Here is a 13279-nt window from a genome sequence, read left to right as displayed (position 1 = left end):
TAAACAGTGTCACAGAAATTATCAAAACACCTTAAATTGCCCAAGTAAATATGAATGCAGAGATGTGTATATATGTCTCTGATGAATGCAATCTTATTTGTTCACATGACATAAAATTTTGAAGTGGTCTTGTTGTTCTCTTGCGTTTCACATAGTACTAGGTAAAAGGTATATTGAACCTCAAGCTTGAATAGAATTTAAAAATTCTTTAAGAAACTACAGCAAAAAATATCTAAAACACTATATTGACCAAGTGAAATGATTTTCTGTATGTAATGTATGAGAACCCAGGAGATATTTCTATTAGCCAACAGGCTAATTAGTATTTATGAAATCTTTAGAACTGACAAGATCTTCATATAAAACTGTAATGAATTTCAGCCTCATCTTGTCTTCTATTGAAGATAAAAAAAGTCAAGGCTGCAAACTGTTTCTCTGACTTTGTGTTGAACTTCGTAAAGCGAATTTCAACATTATGGACTATTATCACCTAGCATGTCTAGTAATTCTTGGCACACTCTGTCTGTTTCAAATTGTTTTGGTAAAGAAAAATCTAAAACCAGATGATATTATGAATAAGTAGGTGCATATTTTATCTTCTTTAGATGAGAATGGTAAAATCTCAAATCAATATTTTACCTGGAACAATAGAAATTGTTTTCAATGCTCTGAAAACCCTGAATGTCCTAAGAGCCTGTAGATTTGTCCCCGAGCTACCACTGACTTCAGAAATTATTGTTGTAACGTACCTGGAATATCAATAAAACATCTTTTATCATCTCTCTTTATTGACATTAGAATGATTTTTATCCTTATTAAATTTATTTCTTTGTTTGTGATAAGATATATGATTATATTTCACTGAAACGTTAACACCAATGGAGAAAAAAAATAAAGTAGTTCTATACAGCTGTACTTAGCAATTGATTTCTTTCAACAAAAATAGGTGTATAGTAATTTTTTTGTTTGATTTGAATCCCCCTCCACATAAAAAAACATACAATAAAAATAATCAGATAATATTAGGCCAAAAACATCTCCTGTAATTTTCAAAGACATAACAGAAGACATATGTGTGTTTATTTATAAATCTGCAATTCCATACTAATTATTCCACATTTTCCCCCTTATTAAACTTATAGACTAAAGTCAAACTATGCAATTTGAATAAGGAAATGTGGTATGATTGCCATCCTTAAGAATTATAACAATACATCTTTTACAAACTTACGCTGAAACTATGACCGCAAAATCTAACCAATTCCACGGATCTCTCAGATATGTAAATTTGTGGAGTATAAAACCTCTTGCTAAAATTTTGATAATTGATTCTAATGTATATATGGCGAGAAAGGCATATCTGAAATTAAAAATGCATACAAATTATTTGACATTTCACACATATTGCAGTGTCATATGAAAATGCAAACAGGTAGATTTCAAAAATCAAAATAAATATTTTCTTATCTTACCAACCAGTGATATTGTTGTTTTTTTTCAAAACTACCTCTACCCTTTTTTATTGGGAAAATATGCGTCATTTTTATCAAATTGGGAAATTTAAAACAAACCACAAATTTGACTGAAACTTCAATTTACAGACCCCCTTTCAAGAGTCAACCCCTGCTTTGAAATAAGACCCCTTTTTGTCACTGATTTTACATAAATAGACCCTCAAATCTGCACATGTAGTCATTTTAGGCATGCAAAATGTTTAAATGAGTGTTTCTCAGTTTGTATTCATGCACAATTACTACTGAGACTGCACTGTTTGGGAAAAAATTTGTCTTTTTGGGAATAATTTTAAGCCAAATTTTTTTCAAATTGGGAATCTTCTCCAGGGGAAAAAGCCTTTATTCTCCACTAATTTAAGGCAAGCAATATCACTGGCCAACTAAGAATGAATCTTTGAAAAATGTTATCCTATTTCAGTGAAGTGATTACCCCTAGTTATAAGCTCAATTAGGTGATGTTACGTCTCTATTCAAACTGGTGCTTAGGGCTGTATTAAACTTGCAGTAAGGTAAGAGTTTTTTAGTTCTGTGTCACCGGCCTCACTGTGATTTTGAGATGAAGAACAGTTATAAAAGCGCTATTCCTTATCTTTTTGTGTGTTTTTTATAGTTGTTGCTATGCATTTATTGATTTTGTGTCATGGATGAATACCCCATTTACTTTGTTTTTCTATTATAACAACTTACTCTGCAGTTTCTGCAGCTTTTGAATCTGGTCCCAGGGACATAAAAACACAGTTTGTTAAAATCGTTAATATCACAACATAATCAAAGAACTGATTCGTTGCAATGAAAACTGCCAATTTTCTAACAGGATTCCATGGGGTTAATAAAAACAAAGCTTTTTCTGAAGTAAATCTGTAGATGAATTTTCTTTTAAATCTAGGTGCTACTGCAATAAATGTCTGAAAAAGAGAAAGAAATATATTTTAATAACTTCACTTATCCATCGCATTACAAATTTAACATTATTGAGTTTTCATTATACATTATATTGTTATAAAACACAGTTTGACAGGCATAAAAATCATAACCTTTGACCTTCCACTTTCTAATGAACCTTTGTTTAAAAATATGAACCTTCAATCTTACACAATTATCTAAATATGTAATGTTAACAACAAGAAAAATAAAGTTAGTTTGGTAAATATTATTTATTATTATATCTACTCATAATACCAAACTCAATTAAAGGTAATAGTCTTCACACTTAACCACAAGTCCTATGGCAGTGGCTTGTAAAATTGATTTCAGGCTTGTAAAATTCCTCTCTACAAGACAATAGAATCCAACAATCATTTTTTTTTTAAAATTGAGCTTCTGGCGTTTGGACCCGAAAGTTAAGCATGAAGGCTGAGGGAATATGTAAATAATGCCTAAACAACCATTTAAATCTGGTAGCCATCTATTCTTTTATGCATAAAAAAAGAACAAATATTACACTGCTGTCCATGAATCCCACAAACTCTTCAACATGCGCATATAATAATACCTCTATATTTTTAATGCTGATTAAAATGCAATGCCTAATTCATAACCAGAAACATAAATTTAAATATTTCTTTCATTTCCAATACCATGTTAAAAAAGGATAATTAAAACTATGCTATATAATTATACAATAGGTCTACCATATTTTTCAAGTAACACTTTCATGGCTGAAATTAGATAGTGTTGAGAATTGATATCCATACCTAAAACTATAGTGGAAATCATGTATAACTAAAGTAGAGCTGGGCAAACTATGATTCCCATACCTCACCACCTTTTTCCTCAGCTCATGACAAAACTGAACTTTAACCTATTATACATGCAGTTGTAATAAAATTCCTAAGCTCATGACAAAACTGAACTTTAACCTATTATGCATGTAGTTGTAATAAAATTGGTTAACATATATGTAACTAGAGGCTCTAAAGAGCCTGTGTCGCTCACCTTGGTCTTGTGCATATTAAACAATGGACACGGATAAATTCATGACATAATTGTGTTTTGGTGATAGTGATGTGTTTGTAGATCTTACTTTACTGAGCATTCTTGTTGCTACAATTATCTCTATCTATAATGAACTTGGCCCAGTAATTACAGTGGAAAATATTTTCTAAAAATTTACAAAAATTTATGAAAAATGTTAAAAATTAACTATAAAGGGCAATAACTCCTTAAGGGGTCAATTGACTATTTTGGTCATGTAAACTTATTTGTAGATCTTATTTTGCTGAACGTTATTGCTGTATACAGTTTATCTCTATCTATAATAATATTCAAGATAATAACAAAAAACGGCAAAATTTCCTTAAAATTACCAATTCAGGACAGTAACCTAACAACGGGTTGTCCGATCCATGTGAAAACATCAGGGCAGATAGATCTTGACCTAATAAACAATTAAACCCTGTCAGATTTTCTCTTAATGCTTCGGTTTTTGAGTTATAAGCCAAAAACTGCATTTTACCCCTATGTTCTATTATTAGCCGTGGCAGCCATTTTGGTTGATTGGCCAGGTCACGCCACACATTTTTTAAACAAGTTACCCCAATGATGATTGTGGCCAAGTTTAGTTTAATTTGGCCCAGTAGTTTCAGAGAAGAAGACTTTTGTAAAAGATTACTAAGATTTACAAAAAAATGGTTAAAAATTGACTATAAAGGGCAATAACTCCTTCAGGGGTCAACTGACCATTTTGGTCATGCTGACTTATTTGTAAATCTTACTTTGCTGAACATAATTGCTGTTTACAGTTTATCTCTATCTATAATAATATTCAAGATAATAACCAAAAACAGCAAAATTTCCTTAAAATTACCAATTCAGGGGCAGCAACCCAACAACAGGTTGTCCGATTCATCTGAAAATTTCAGGACAGATAGATCTTGACCTGATAAACACTTAACCCTTTCCTCCATGGATTTTTTTTCTTCACATACTTGATTCGCATAAGGATTTTTTTCAATCAAAAAAATCATCAGGCTTAAAGTATTAATGCATTATGAAAAGGAATATTTCATCAATGAAATTCAAGTCATATATTCTCAGATATATTTTTTTCATATTGGATACAAACTTTTTTAAGTCTGATGCAGACATTTTGTAGTCAAAGCATTTCAACTGAGGTACTACACAGGCGTCAAAAGGCGTCATTATGGAGTAAAGGGGGTGGCGTCAAAAAGCGTCATTATGGAGGAAAGGGTTAAACCACATGTCAGATTTGCTCTAAATGCTTTGGTTTTTGAGTTATAAGCCAAAAACTGCATTTTACCCCTATGTTCTATTTTTAGCCATGGCGGCCATCTTGGTTGGTTGGCGGGGTCACGCCACACATTTTTTAAACTAGATATCACAAAGATGATTGTGGCCAAGTTTGGATTAATTTGGCCCAGTAGTTTCAGAGGAGAAGATTTTTGTAAAAGATAACTAAGATTTACGAAAAATGGTTAAAAATTGACTATAAAGGTCAATAACTCCTAAAGGGGTCAACTGACCATTTTGGTCATGTTGACTTATTTGTAAATCTTACTTTGCTGAACATTATTGCTGTTTACAGTTTATCTCTATCTATAATAATATTCAAGATAATAGCCAAAAACAGCAAAAATTCCCTAAAATTACCAGTTCAGGGGCAGCAACCCAATAACGGGTTGTCGGATTCATCTGAAAATTTGAGGGCAGATAGATCTTGACCTGATAAATAATTTTACCCCCCATGTCAGATTTGCTCTAAATGCTTTGGTTTTTGAGTAATAAGCCAAAAACTGCATTTTACCCCTATGTTCTATTTTTAGCCATGGCGGCCATCTTGGTTGGTTGGCCGGGTCAAGCCACACATTTTTTAAACTAGATACCCCAATGATGATTGTGGCCAAGTTTGGTTTAATTTGGCCCAGTAGTTTCAGAGGAGAAGATTTTTGTAAAAGTTAACGACGACGGACGACGACGGACGACGGACGACGGACGCCAAGTGATGGGAAAAGCTCACTTGGCCCTTCGGGCCAGGTGAGCTAAAAATGTAGGCTTCAGCTTTATTAATAAAATGAATTAAAACATTAAGAAGACAATGCATGGATTCTAAAAGCAATGATAAATGTCTAATAAAACTTGTAACAATGGCAATCATGATGAACTGTTTAAATGTTCAATCGTTCGATCTATAAATTAGGATTATAGGATCTGCTTGAGTGCCAAGTCGATACAGTAACTATTTAAATAGGTTTTGCTTGACTGAATCGTCATAGTTTTTGTAACATTATCCATTGAAGAAGATATTGATCGGTCATTATCCGTGAAACAATAAATTGTCAGTGTTAATCGGGTATCAGATCACACATCTATAAGACATATTATACACTTATTACACTAATAGGTCACTGTGCAAACCCTGTCAAACATCGCAGAAAAAAAGCATTTAAAATTACAAAATTTATGTTCGCTGTTGTACATGTAGTAACAGATAAGAAATTATTATTAAAGTTCTTTTATCCAACAGAACAAAAATTATTTGCTTTCAACTCCGATCATTATGAAGATCTACAAAAAGACCTTGGTTTAAATTTGAGGGGGTTTATATAAAGTTTGAACTTTAAATGGATTTATTTGATTTTCATCTTTAATATTAAATTAAACATTGATAATTGAGATTTATTTTAGCTTTGTAAATATTCAAAACATTGAAACAGAAACAAATGGAAATACCAATAACTTTGTAAAAAACACTTTAAGAAAATTATGTGAAATGAAATAAATTACGTCAATGAAAACCAATGAATTTATCTGTAAAAAGTTAGAATATACGACTAATAGAGTTAACAGACCTTGAGCTTCATTTGTTAAAATTCTATTAAGGTGTTTTATCTGTACACATTTTATTTCATCTTATCAAAGTTTGATTTTATCTTCATCTAACTGCACAAAAACTTTCAAAAAGTTAGTATTCACCATGTTTTGTAGAGTTTTAACGACTGTTATTTGTTTTTATTTGGCCATAGTGATAACTTGTATTTCTTTCACTCAGTATTAGTTTTTGACTGTCCTCTTTGTACATGGTGTCTTACTTTTCCCCCACATTTTATGTCTGATTATAATTGTGAACAAAACTAAAATCACAGAACCAGTGAAGATATTTGATCTGCACACAAAACCTCTCACCTAACTAGAAGTAAATATTTTATTATGAGTTGTAGTTGTGCAGGGTGTAATGTGTTCCCAACAAAGAATGCTATGTATCATCATTCAACGTTTTATTATCATTTACTTTAGGATACAATATAAGTAATACATTGTCAAACTTACTTCTTATAGGTCTATGTATAGAGAGATATATTGGTTAAAGGTTCTAATCGTGTCTATGTCAGCACTGTGACTTAACACCAATTTTGGTACAAAAAAAATCATACACCTTTTTTGGTATAGACATACTTCTTGATATTTGATTTGTTGAGCTCAGAAGCTTTGGTATCTTTTCACAAATAATCTAACGACTAAAACTGATTGAAAGTTATACTGAAATGTTAATGACTTGCAAGTATATTTTTTGTAATATTTTTTGTAAGATTTTTTATAAAATGAATCACAGGACCCAAACCTAATAATTGAGTGTATACGTATGTTATGGTATTTCCTAGACCCAGGGACTTAAATGAGGGGTTGGACTCAAAAATGTTATCCTGTTGTTTTGTCTATTCAATTTAGTAGTACATGTACTAGGAAAAGTTTATTAAATTTCTTTATAAAAAAAACACATTACATTTAGTAAGACAGTCAACTTAATTTCATGAGGTTTCTAAAAATGTACAAAAATTTCTAGATAGAAATTATATCAATAAATATAAACTTCTTCCTCTTAGAAGACAGTACTATTGATTTATTGTTAAGAAATTGTTTTTATCACTTTTTAATGAAAAGTAAACTGAACATATGAGTTGAGAAAATGGCTTGCTTTAGGGAGAAAATTTTCCTAAAATGTCATTGTGATAAAGGCTGAATAATCTATACTAATTAAATTCTTAAAATGCCATAAATAAACTTAAAGCTTATTGGATAATCGCTATTAATCCAGTTTTATATTCCATACATCTATTGTTTGATTTAAGTGAAGAAATAACAATGACCATAAAAATGTTATGTACCTGACCATGTGTATTATTTTAAAAGCAATATTTTATGAAATAAGGATATTTCTTAGTAACATTTAACAAATTCTACTTCTTGTCATGTGAAACACATTTCTGGTGATGCCATGACATGTGAAACAAGTTTCTTGTGATGCCATGCAATCTGAAACATGTTTCTGGTGATGCCATGACATGTGAAACAAGTTTCTTGCAATGCCATCATGCAATGTGAAACATGTTTCTGATGATGCCATGACATGAGAAACAAGTTTCTTGCAATGCCATGCAATGTGAAACACGTTTCTGGTGATGCCATGACAAATCAGAAATGTCCAAACCCATGATATTCCTATAAAAAACTTCCAAGATTCATTCTGAAATTCTAAATCAGTCACATTAATTTTTGTATTTAATAATGGAAGGAATTATAAAAAGAATTCTGTTTAAGCATATCAACTTCCCTTAAGATTTGTTTTGATTGATAAAGTCTCAGTATTGTCTGTGGTACAAAGACTGGCTAAAACAATGAAAAACCTACACAGGAAATTATGTATAGAACAAAATACAATTCCAGATGTGTTCCCTCACTCAGTGGTCAAATTCTCTATAGGATATATAAAGTCAGAAGAGTGTAAGATTGAGGTTCAATAGACAAGACTTAAGCTATACTGAGTCACTTTTGACTAATAATTTTGCAATCAAATCTTGATTTGGTGTTAATAAATGCCTGGCAACTTTCAAAATCTACTGAATGATGTAAAAAAAAAATAAACCTGAACCAAGGTTTTTGTACCAATGTGTTCAGTCACCCAATGCCTCAACTCAAAACAAATTGTTTGCCTTAAAATTTCAAGCACATTAAACTAATTGAATAAAAAATTGCTATTAAATCATGTTTATTCTATTTTAAATGAAAGTTGAATTTAAATGCATAAATGTCTTATTTATATGTATTTTGTGTAACTTGATCATTAGATATTTTCAAATTGTCAAGGCCCATTTGTGTATCATCATAATAAAATAAGAATTTTGAATATTTAAAGGTATCTTTGTGAAAATATTCACAAAGAAAATGAAAAATTACTTTTCAAAAGCTTCTGACAGTTTAATTCTTTATAATAATGCATGGTAAAGAAATTACATAAAAAATATTTGAAAATGACTAATTATTGTTAAAATGTCCTTAAATGATTGTATATTACAGGGTTTGTTAAACAATACTATCTCTAAGAAAATTAAAACAGTATCGGTAGTTGAAACTGTTTTGTTTTTATTTTATTTTTTTGTGCATTAAGACAAGCCTTGAGCTTCCGGTACCATCAATATTGACAGCTCAGGCAGTTTTCACATCTTATTGCTGCAGAAAAAATGTGTTAAGAAGATTCACCTATTTATTTCACAATATAAATTCCTCACAGCTAGAACTACAATATTGCTAAGCATAAAACTTAGTTGAGTTAATGATTTTAGAAAAAAATCGGTCATAATCAATAAAATTTTACTTTCAAAAGTCATATGTATCCTTGTGTGAAATGTAAAAAAATCAACATTGCAGCTTATTGTATGGTCTGTAATGTCTAAATACGTATATTTCATAGAAGTAATAAATAGTTAATAAGTTTCTACAGAAACTTGACTCTAAAGCAGTTTACTCTTTTATTAATCGAATGGCAAAGTTCCAGAACATTGACACTGTAGAGCAAATGTATGCATAATTTTAATGGATTATAAATTATTAAAAAAGCCCATGGAAAAAATCATTAGACAAAACATTAAATTGTTATAGATCTGGTTCTAGTCTAAGGTACTGATGGAATAATCCATACTTATATCTCAATTATGCTCCAATCAGTTCAGACTTTCGCTCATTAACCATAAAAAAACGTAATGTATATGTATTTTTTTCATGAGTTTTAGCTTTTGTAACCTTTTACATATATATGGAACTCAATAAAAACTTCTGATTGGCTTTGTGGGTCCATCAAAATTGTACCAAGTCTAAAGAAGTTATGGATGATACAATGATCACTTAAGTATCCTCTAGATTTTGTCTTTTGTTTATCTCATGTGACTTATTCTGAACTGGCCAGTGGGTTTAGCTGCTATAGGCCCCCAATAGTCAAAACAGTTGCCTAAAGATATATAACTGATAATATGTTACAGTTTCTCAACCAACTAATTGAAAACTGAACATTGGTTTATACAGAAATGATGAGTTCCCAAGTATGAGATTGTAAGAGGTCATTAACTTAAAAAAAAAAATTTTTTCATGCAGGCCTTCTTTGGCATGGTATTGTACCAAACAAGATAAATGACAGTATGAAAAATCCCTTAAACTGCCAAAACTATTTAGTCGAGCAGATTGTATATTAGATCAGTTATTCTAAGAGGTGGTCCAACCCAATATCTGTCAAAATATCTTGGGAGTTTCAAAATGTAAGGGAAAATGTTCTCAGACAAAAAAAATCATTTAGTCTTGGATCGTGGCTAACTGTACAGTTGAGAGTTTTGTTTAAATTTTAGTAATCTACACAAAAATGGAAATATTTAACATTTCTAACATCTCATGGGATAAATGTCCTTCCATAGCAAAGGTTTAAGGTTGGACAATAAAATCTAGCATAGGATTACTTTAATAAAAAGCATTAGCCTTGGGTTGTTTCTACATTGGTAAATTTACATCAGGATTTTTAAAAAATAAAAAGCATTATAGAATATGCAGAAAAAGATTTGAGATGAAGATAAAAAGATAACATTTATATCTAAAAAGAATTTTTCAACATCTAAAAAAATTCAAGGGAGAGAAAGGAATAGATAGACATCTCATGCAATAATATATATAATTATATAAAATCCTCATCAATTTATATTTGAAAAAATAAGTTCACCTCATAGAATGCTATATATCAAATACAAATTCAAATCAATTTGAAATTCTGTAAAATTGCTGGTGGCAAAACTAGTTTTATGACTAAATATACGAAAACATGAAAACTGAAAATTTCAATTATTTACACTTTTTCTACTAACTTGACATCTTAAAACTGGAAATATTGGTATAATGCCACAAGCATTAGTTTTACATTAAATGATATTTCAGAACAATGCATATCTTGGTTATATCTACTAAGCATGCAGTACTTCCTTGGTTCCCATAAGCAGGATAATTACTTCTAACATGTATATATATATATATATATTATATCATACCATACTATATGGAGAAACTAAACTCTGTATAACAAAACAAACTATGATTATATAACATGTAATAGGGTGACAATTAGTGATATGAGTAACAATAGTTTTGCAAACATACATGTGAAAATGCATGAATGTGTATAGCAAGGATTTGTTTTTATATATATAGTGAGATACTTCTGTATAAGTAATCAAAACATGCAGGGGTTATATTTTAATTCAACTGCAAGACAAGTTTGGTTGTTGGATGAGCTTTCTACAGAGTCATCATCTAAGCTGGGAACCTGATTCCCATTTTGTGAATTGGAATTTTAATGATAGCAAGGGATTTTAACAGCATCTTTTTTTTTTTAATTTAAATATGTAAAGGCCTAGGGTAGTATGATATACACATGTATTTCATTTTATTGTTACTGTTATAGATATAATAATGACCGTTTTAATTTTCTTATCAAAATTAAAATATTTTTTCTTTTTCATTTTCATTTTTTTTTACTGTGAAAAGAAGTAGAATCAAGGATTAATTTTTGATGATTTTATCTCTTGAAAAATATCAATCTGTAAACTAAAAATATACAGATATGTTTCACATTATTAACACACAAAAATCGGGCAACATGAATTATCTAGCTATTCCAAGCCAAAACCTGTTAATAATGGGCATGGATACTAAGAAATATTGGGGAAAAAATGAAGAATTGAGATGACTTATAAATTGATAGGAGATATATCATTTCAACATTGTTCAGTGCATCAAAACTGTATACATGTACATGACAAAAAAAAATAACTGTTAAATTAACATGTCATATCAAAATAAACATGTGCAAAAACGGATTTGGTCTTAAAAATAAACATAAGCAGAAATTTTCTTGGTTTAAAAAAAGAAAATTAAACAACTGTTTGTATAAAGTTGCTATGTGTGTGTTTTCTCTGGATTATAATAATCATACGTTTCTATAATCCTAAAAAGGTTTAATTTGTGTTTAATTCCGAGCAATCTACTTACCTGTATATGATTAAATCTTGATTAAATCTTTGTCACGATAATCTACACTTTTATAATAATCCATAAAATAATTTCTTTACTTTATTCATACCTTGTCTTTAATATACTTGTCGATTTCTTCTAAAGGTTTGCCTAGTAATTTATTATCGAAAACATCTGAATATTCCACGGGGAGCAGATTTCCTTCCACCAAATTCGGATCTCGGTCCTTTTTAGCTTCATCTTCGTCATCATCGAATTTCAATTCCCCGTCTACAAGATGGGCTTCGGCAACACCTCCTGTTTTCTCGAACTTTTTCTGAGCTGCTGCCGCCTGTTCTACTTGTTGTTTCCATGATTCCGGTGTATACTCTTTAATTCGTGATTCGGGACGTTCATCTGGTTCTTTTAGGGGCTCGGTCTTACCAGCCAAAGCAAAAGCTGCTGTTGTAAGACTAGCAGCACCAAAGGGGTCTTTTTTCTTAACTCCGTCATTTCCACTGGCAGCCATATCAATTTACCCACAGTATTATTGACTTCACTTCACGGTTTTACGTTGTTAAAATCCCAAACATTTTATTTTAGAAGGACACTTACAAGGCTGCATTGCTGCATTTCGTATTTTACTGGAGCCTGAAGAAAACAAGCAAGAAAATAAAAATGAAGTTTCAGTATTGTCATAATGATACCAGATATTAGAGTAGATGAAATTATAGCACCTCATGCGCAAGTCTTGTCAGAATATCTTGTTGAATGTGGGCAGCATTTGGAAGAAGAGAAAGAAGATTCCGATATGTCGACAAAGCATTATCTTGTCTGAATTATCGACGATGTTCACAATGAAGAAATATATTGAACAAACAACAGTTTAAAAGTAAGTATACCCCATGTTCCTTCTCAAGTTAATTTTTCAACGTCTGGTTTCTTTGATAAATATGTCAACTTTCATGTCACAGCAACCTAACAACACATGTTCACTATAAACAGTCCTCAAGTGGACGAGCACCCAATACCGTTTTATAAATCATCCCGTGTCTTGAGATTTCGCATTTTCATTGGGCACTGATATCGTATGGCGCGTTTGAATTACAACGGAGACCCTGACTTTGGACACTAACCAAACGTGGTGACTATAGGTTTGTAAGTACTCCACCCTATCCGCCGTTGAAACAGATGTTTTAAGTCTATATTTTGTATACTCATCAACCAACATGTAAATGTCTTTCATACGAATCGTTTTTACCTAATTCAAATAAACAAGACTTAAAAGTACTTTTTGTATTTAATGATCTTTAATGGTAACTATGTGTTAAGCATTTCAATCATTTCATCGGACAATATTACAGACGGCAAAACACGGAGGGGGACAAGGGGAAAACTTTCTACCCTAAATGATGAGGAGACATAGCAAGGCACCCGTCAAATTTTTAGTTTATAAATATATAATGTAATACAGTAAAATCACTAAA

At 30.9% G+C, this 13279-nt stretch overlaps 1 protein-coding gene across 16 annotated transcripts in view; it reads right to left on the bottom strand.

Moving 5' to 3' along the window:
• The window catches only part of LOC143071638 (sodium channel protein 1 brain-like), a 102637-nt gene that overhangs the window by 64118 nt on the left and 25240 nt on the right, over positions 1-13279 (bottom strand). For 14 of the 16 annotated variants that reach the window (XM_076246086.1, XM_076246087.1, XM_076246098.1 and 11 more), the window contains exons 2-6: positions 11923-12443; positions 10832-10855; positions 2202-2419; positions 1232-1360; positions 640-749 (exon numbers count right to left, since the gene is read on the bottom strand). In XM_076246086.1, the coding sequence (XP_076102201.1) occupies positions 640-749; positions 1232-1360; positions 2202-2419; positions 10832-10855; positions 11923-12321 (880 nt within the window). In that variant the 5' untranslated portion in view covers positions 12322-12443. The remainder of the gene's footprint in view (positions 1-639; positions 750-1231; positions 1361-2201; positions 2420-10831; positions 10856-11922; positions 12444-13279) is intronic. The other 2 variants (XM_076246093.1, XM_076246101.1) reach the window with 1 other exon arrangement.

The sequence above is a fragment of the Mytilus galloprovincialis genome, chromosome 4, assembly GCF_965363235.1.
Source record: "Mytilus galloprovincialis chromosome 4, xbMytGall1.hap1.1, whole genome shotgun sequence".
NCBI classification, from domain to species: Eukaryota; Metazoa; Mollusca; class Bivalvia; order Mytilida; family Mytilidae; genus Mytilus; species Mytilus galloprovincialis.
This window is presented reverse-complemented; position numbering and strand designations above follow the sequence as displayed.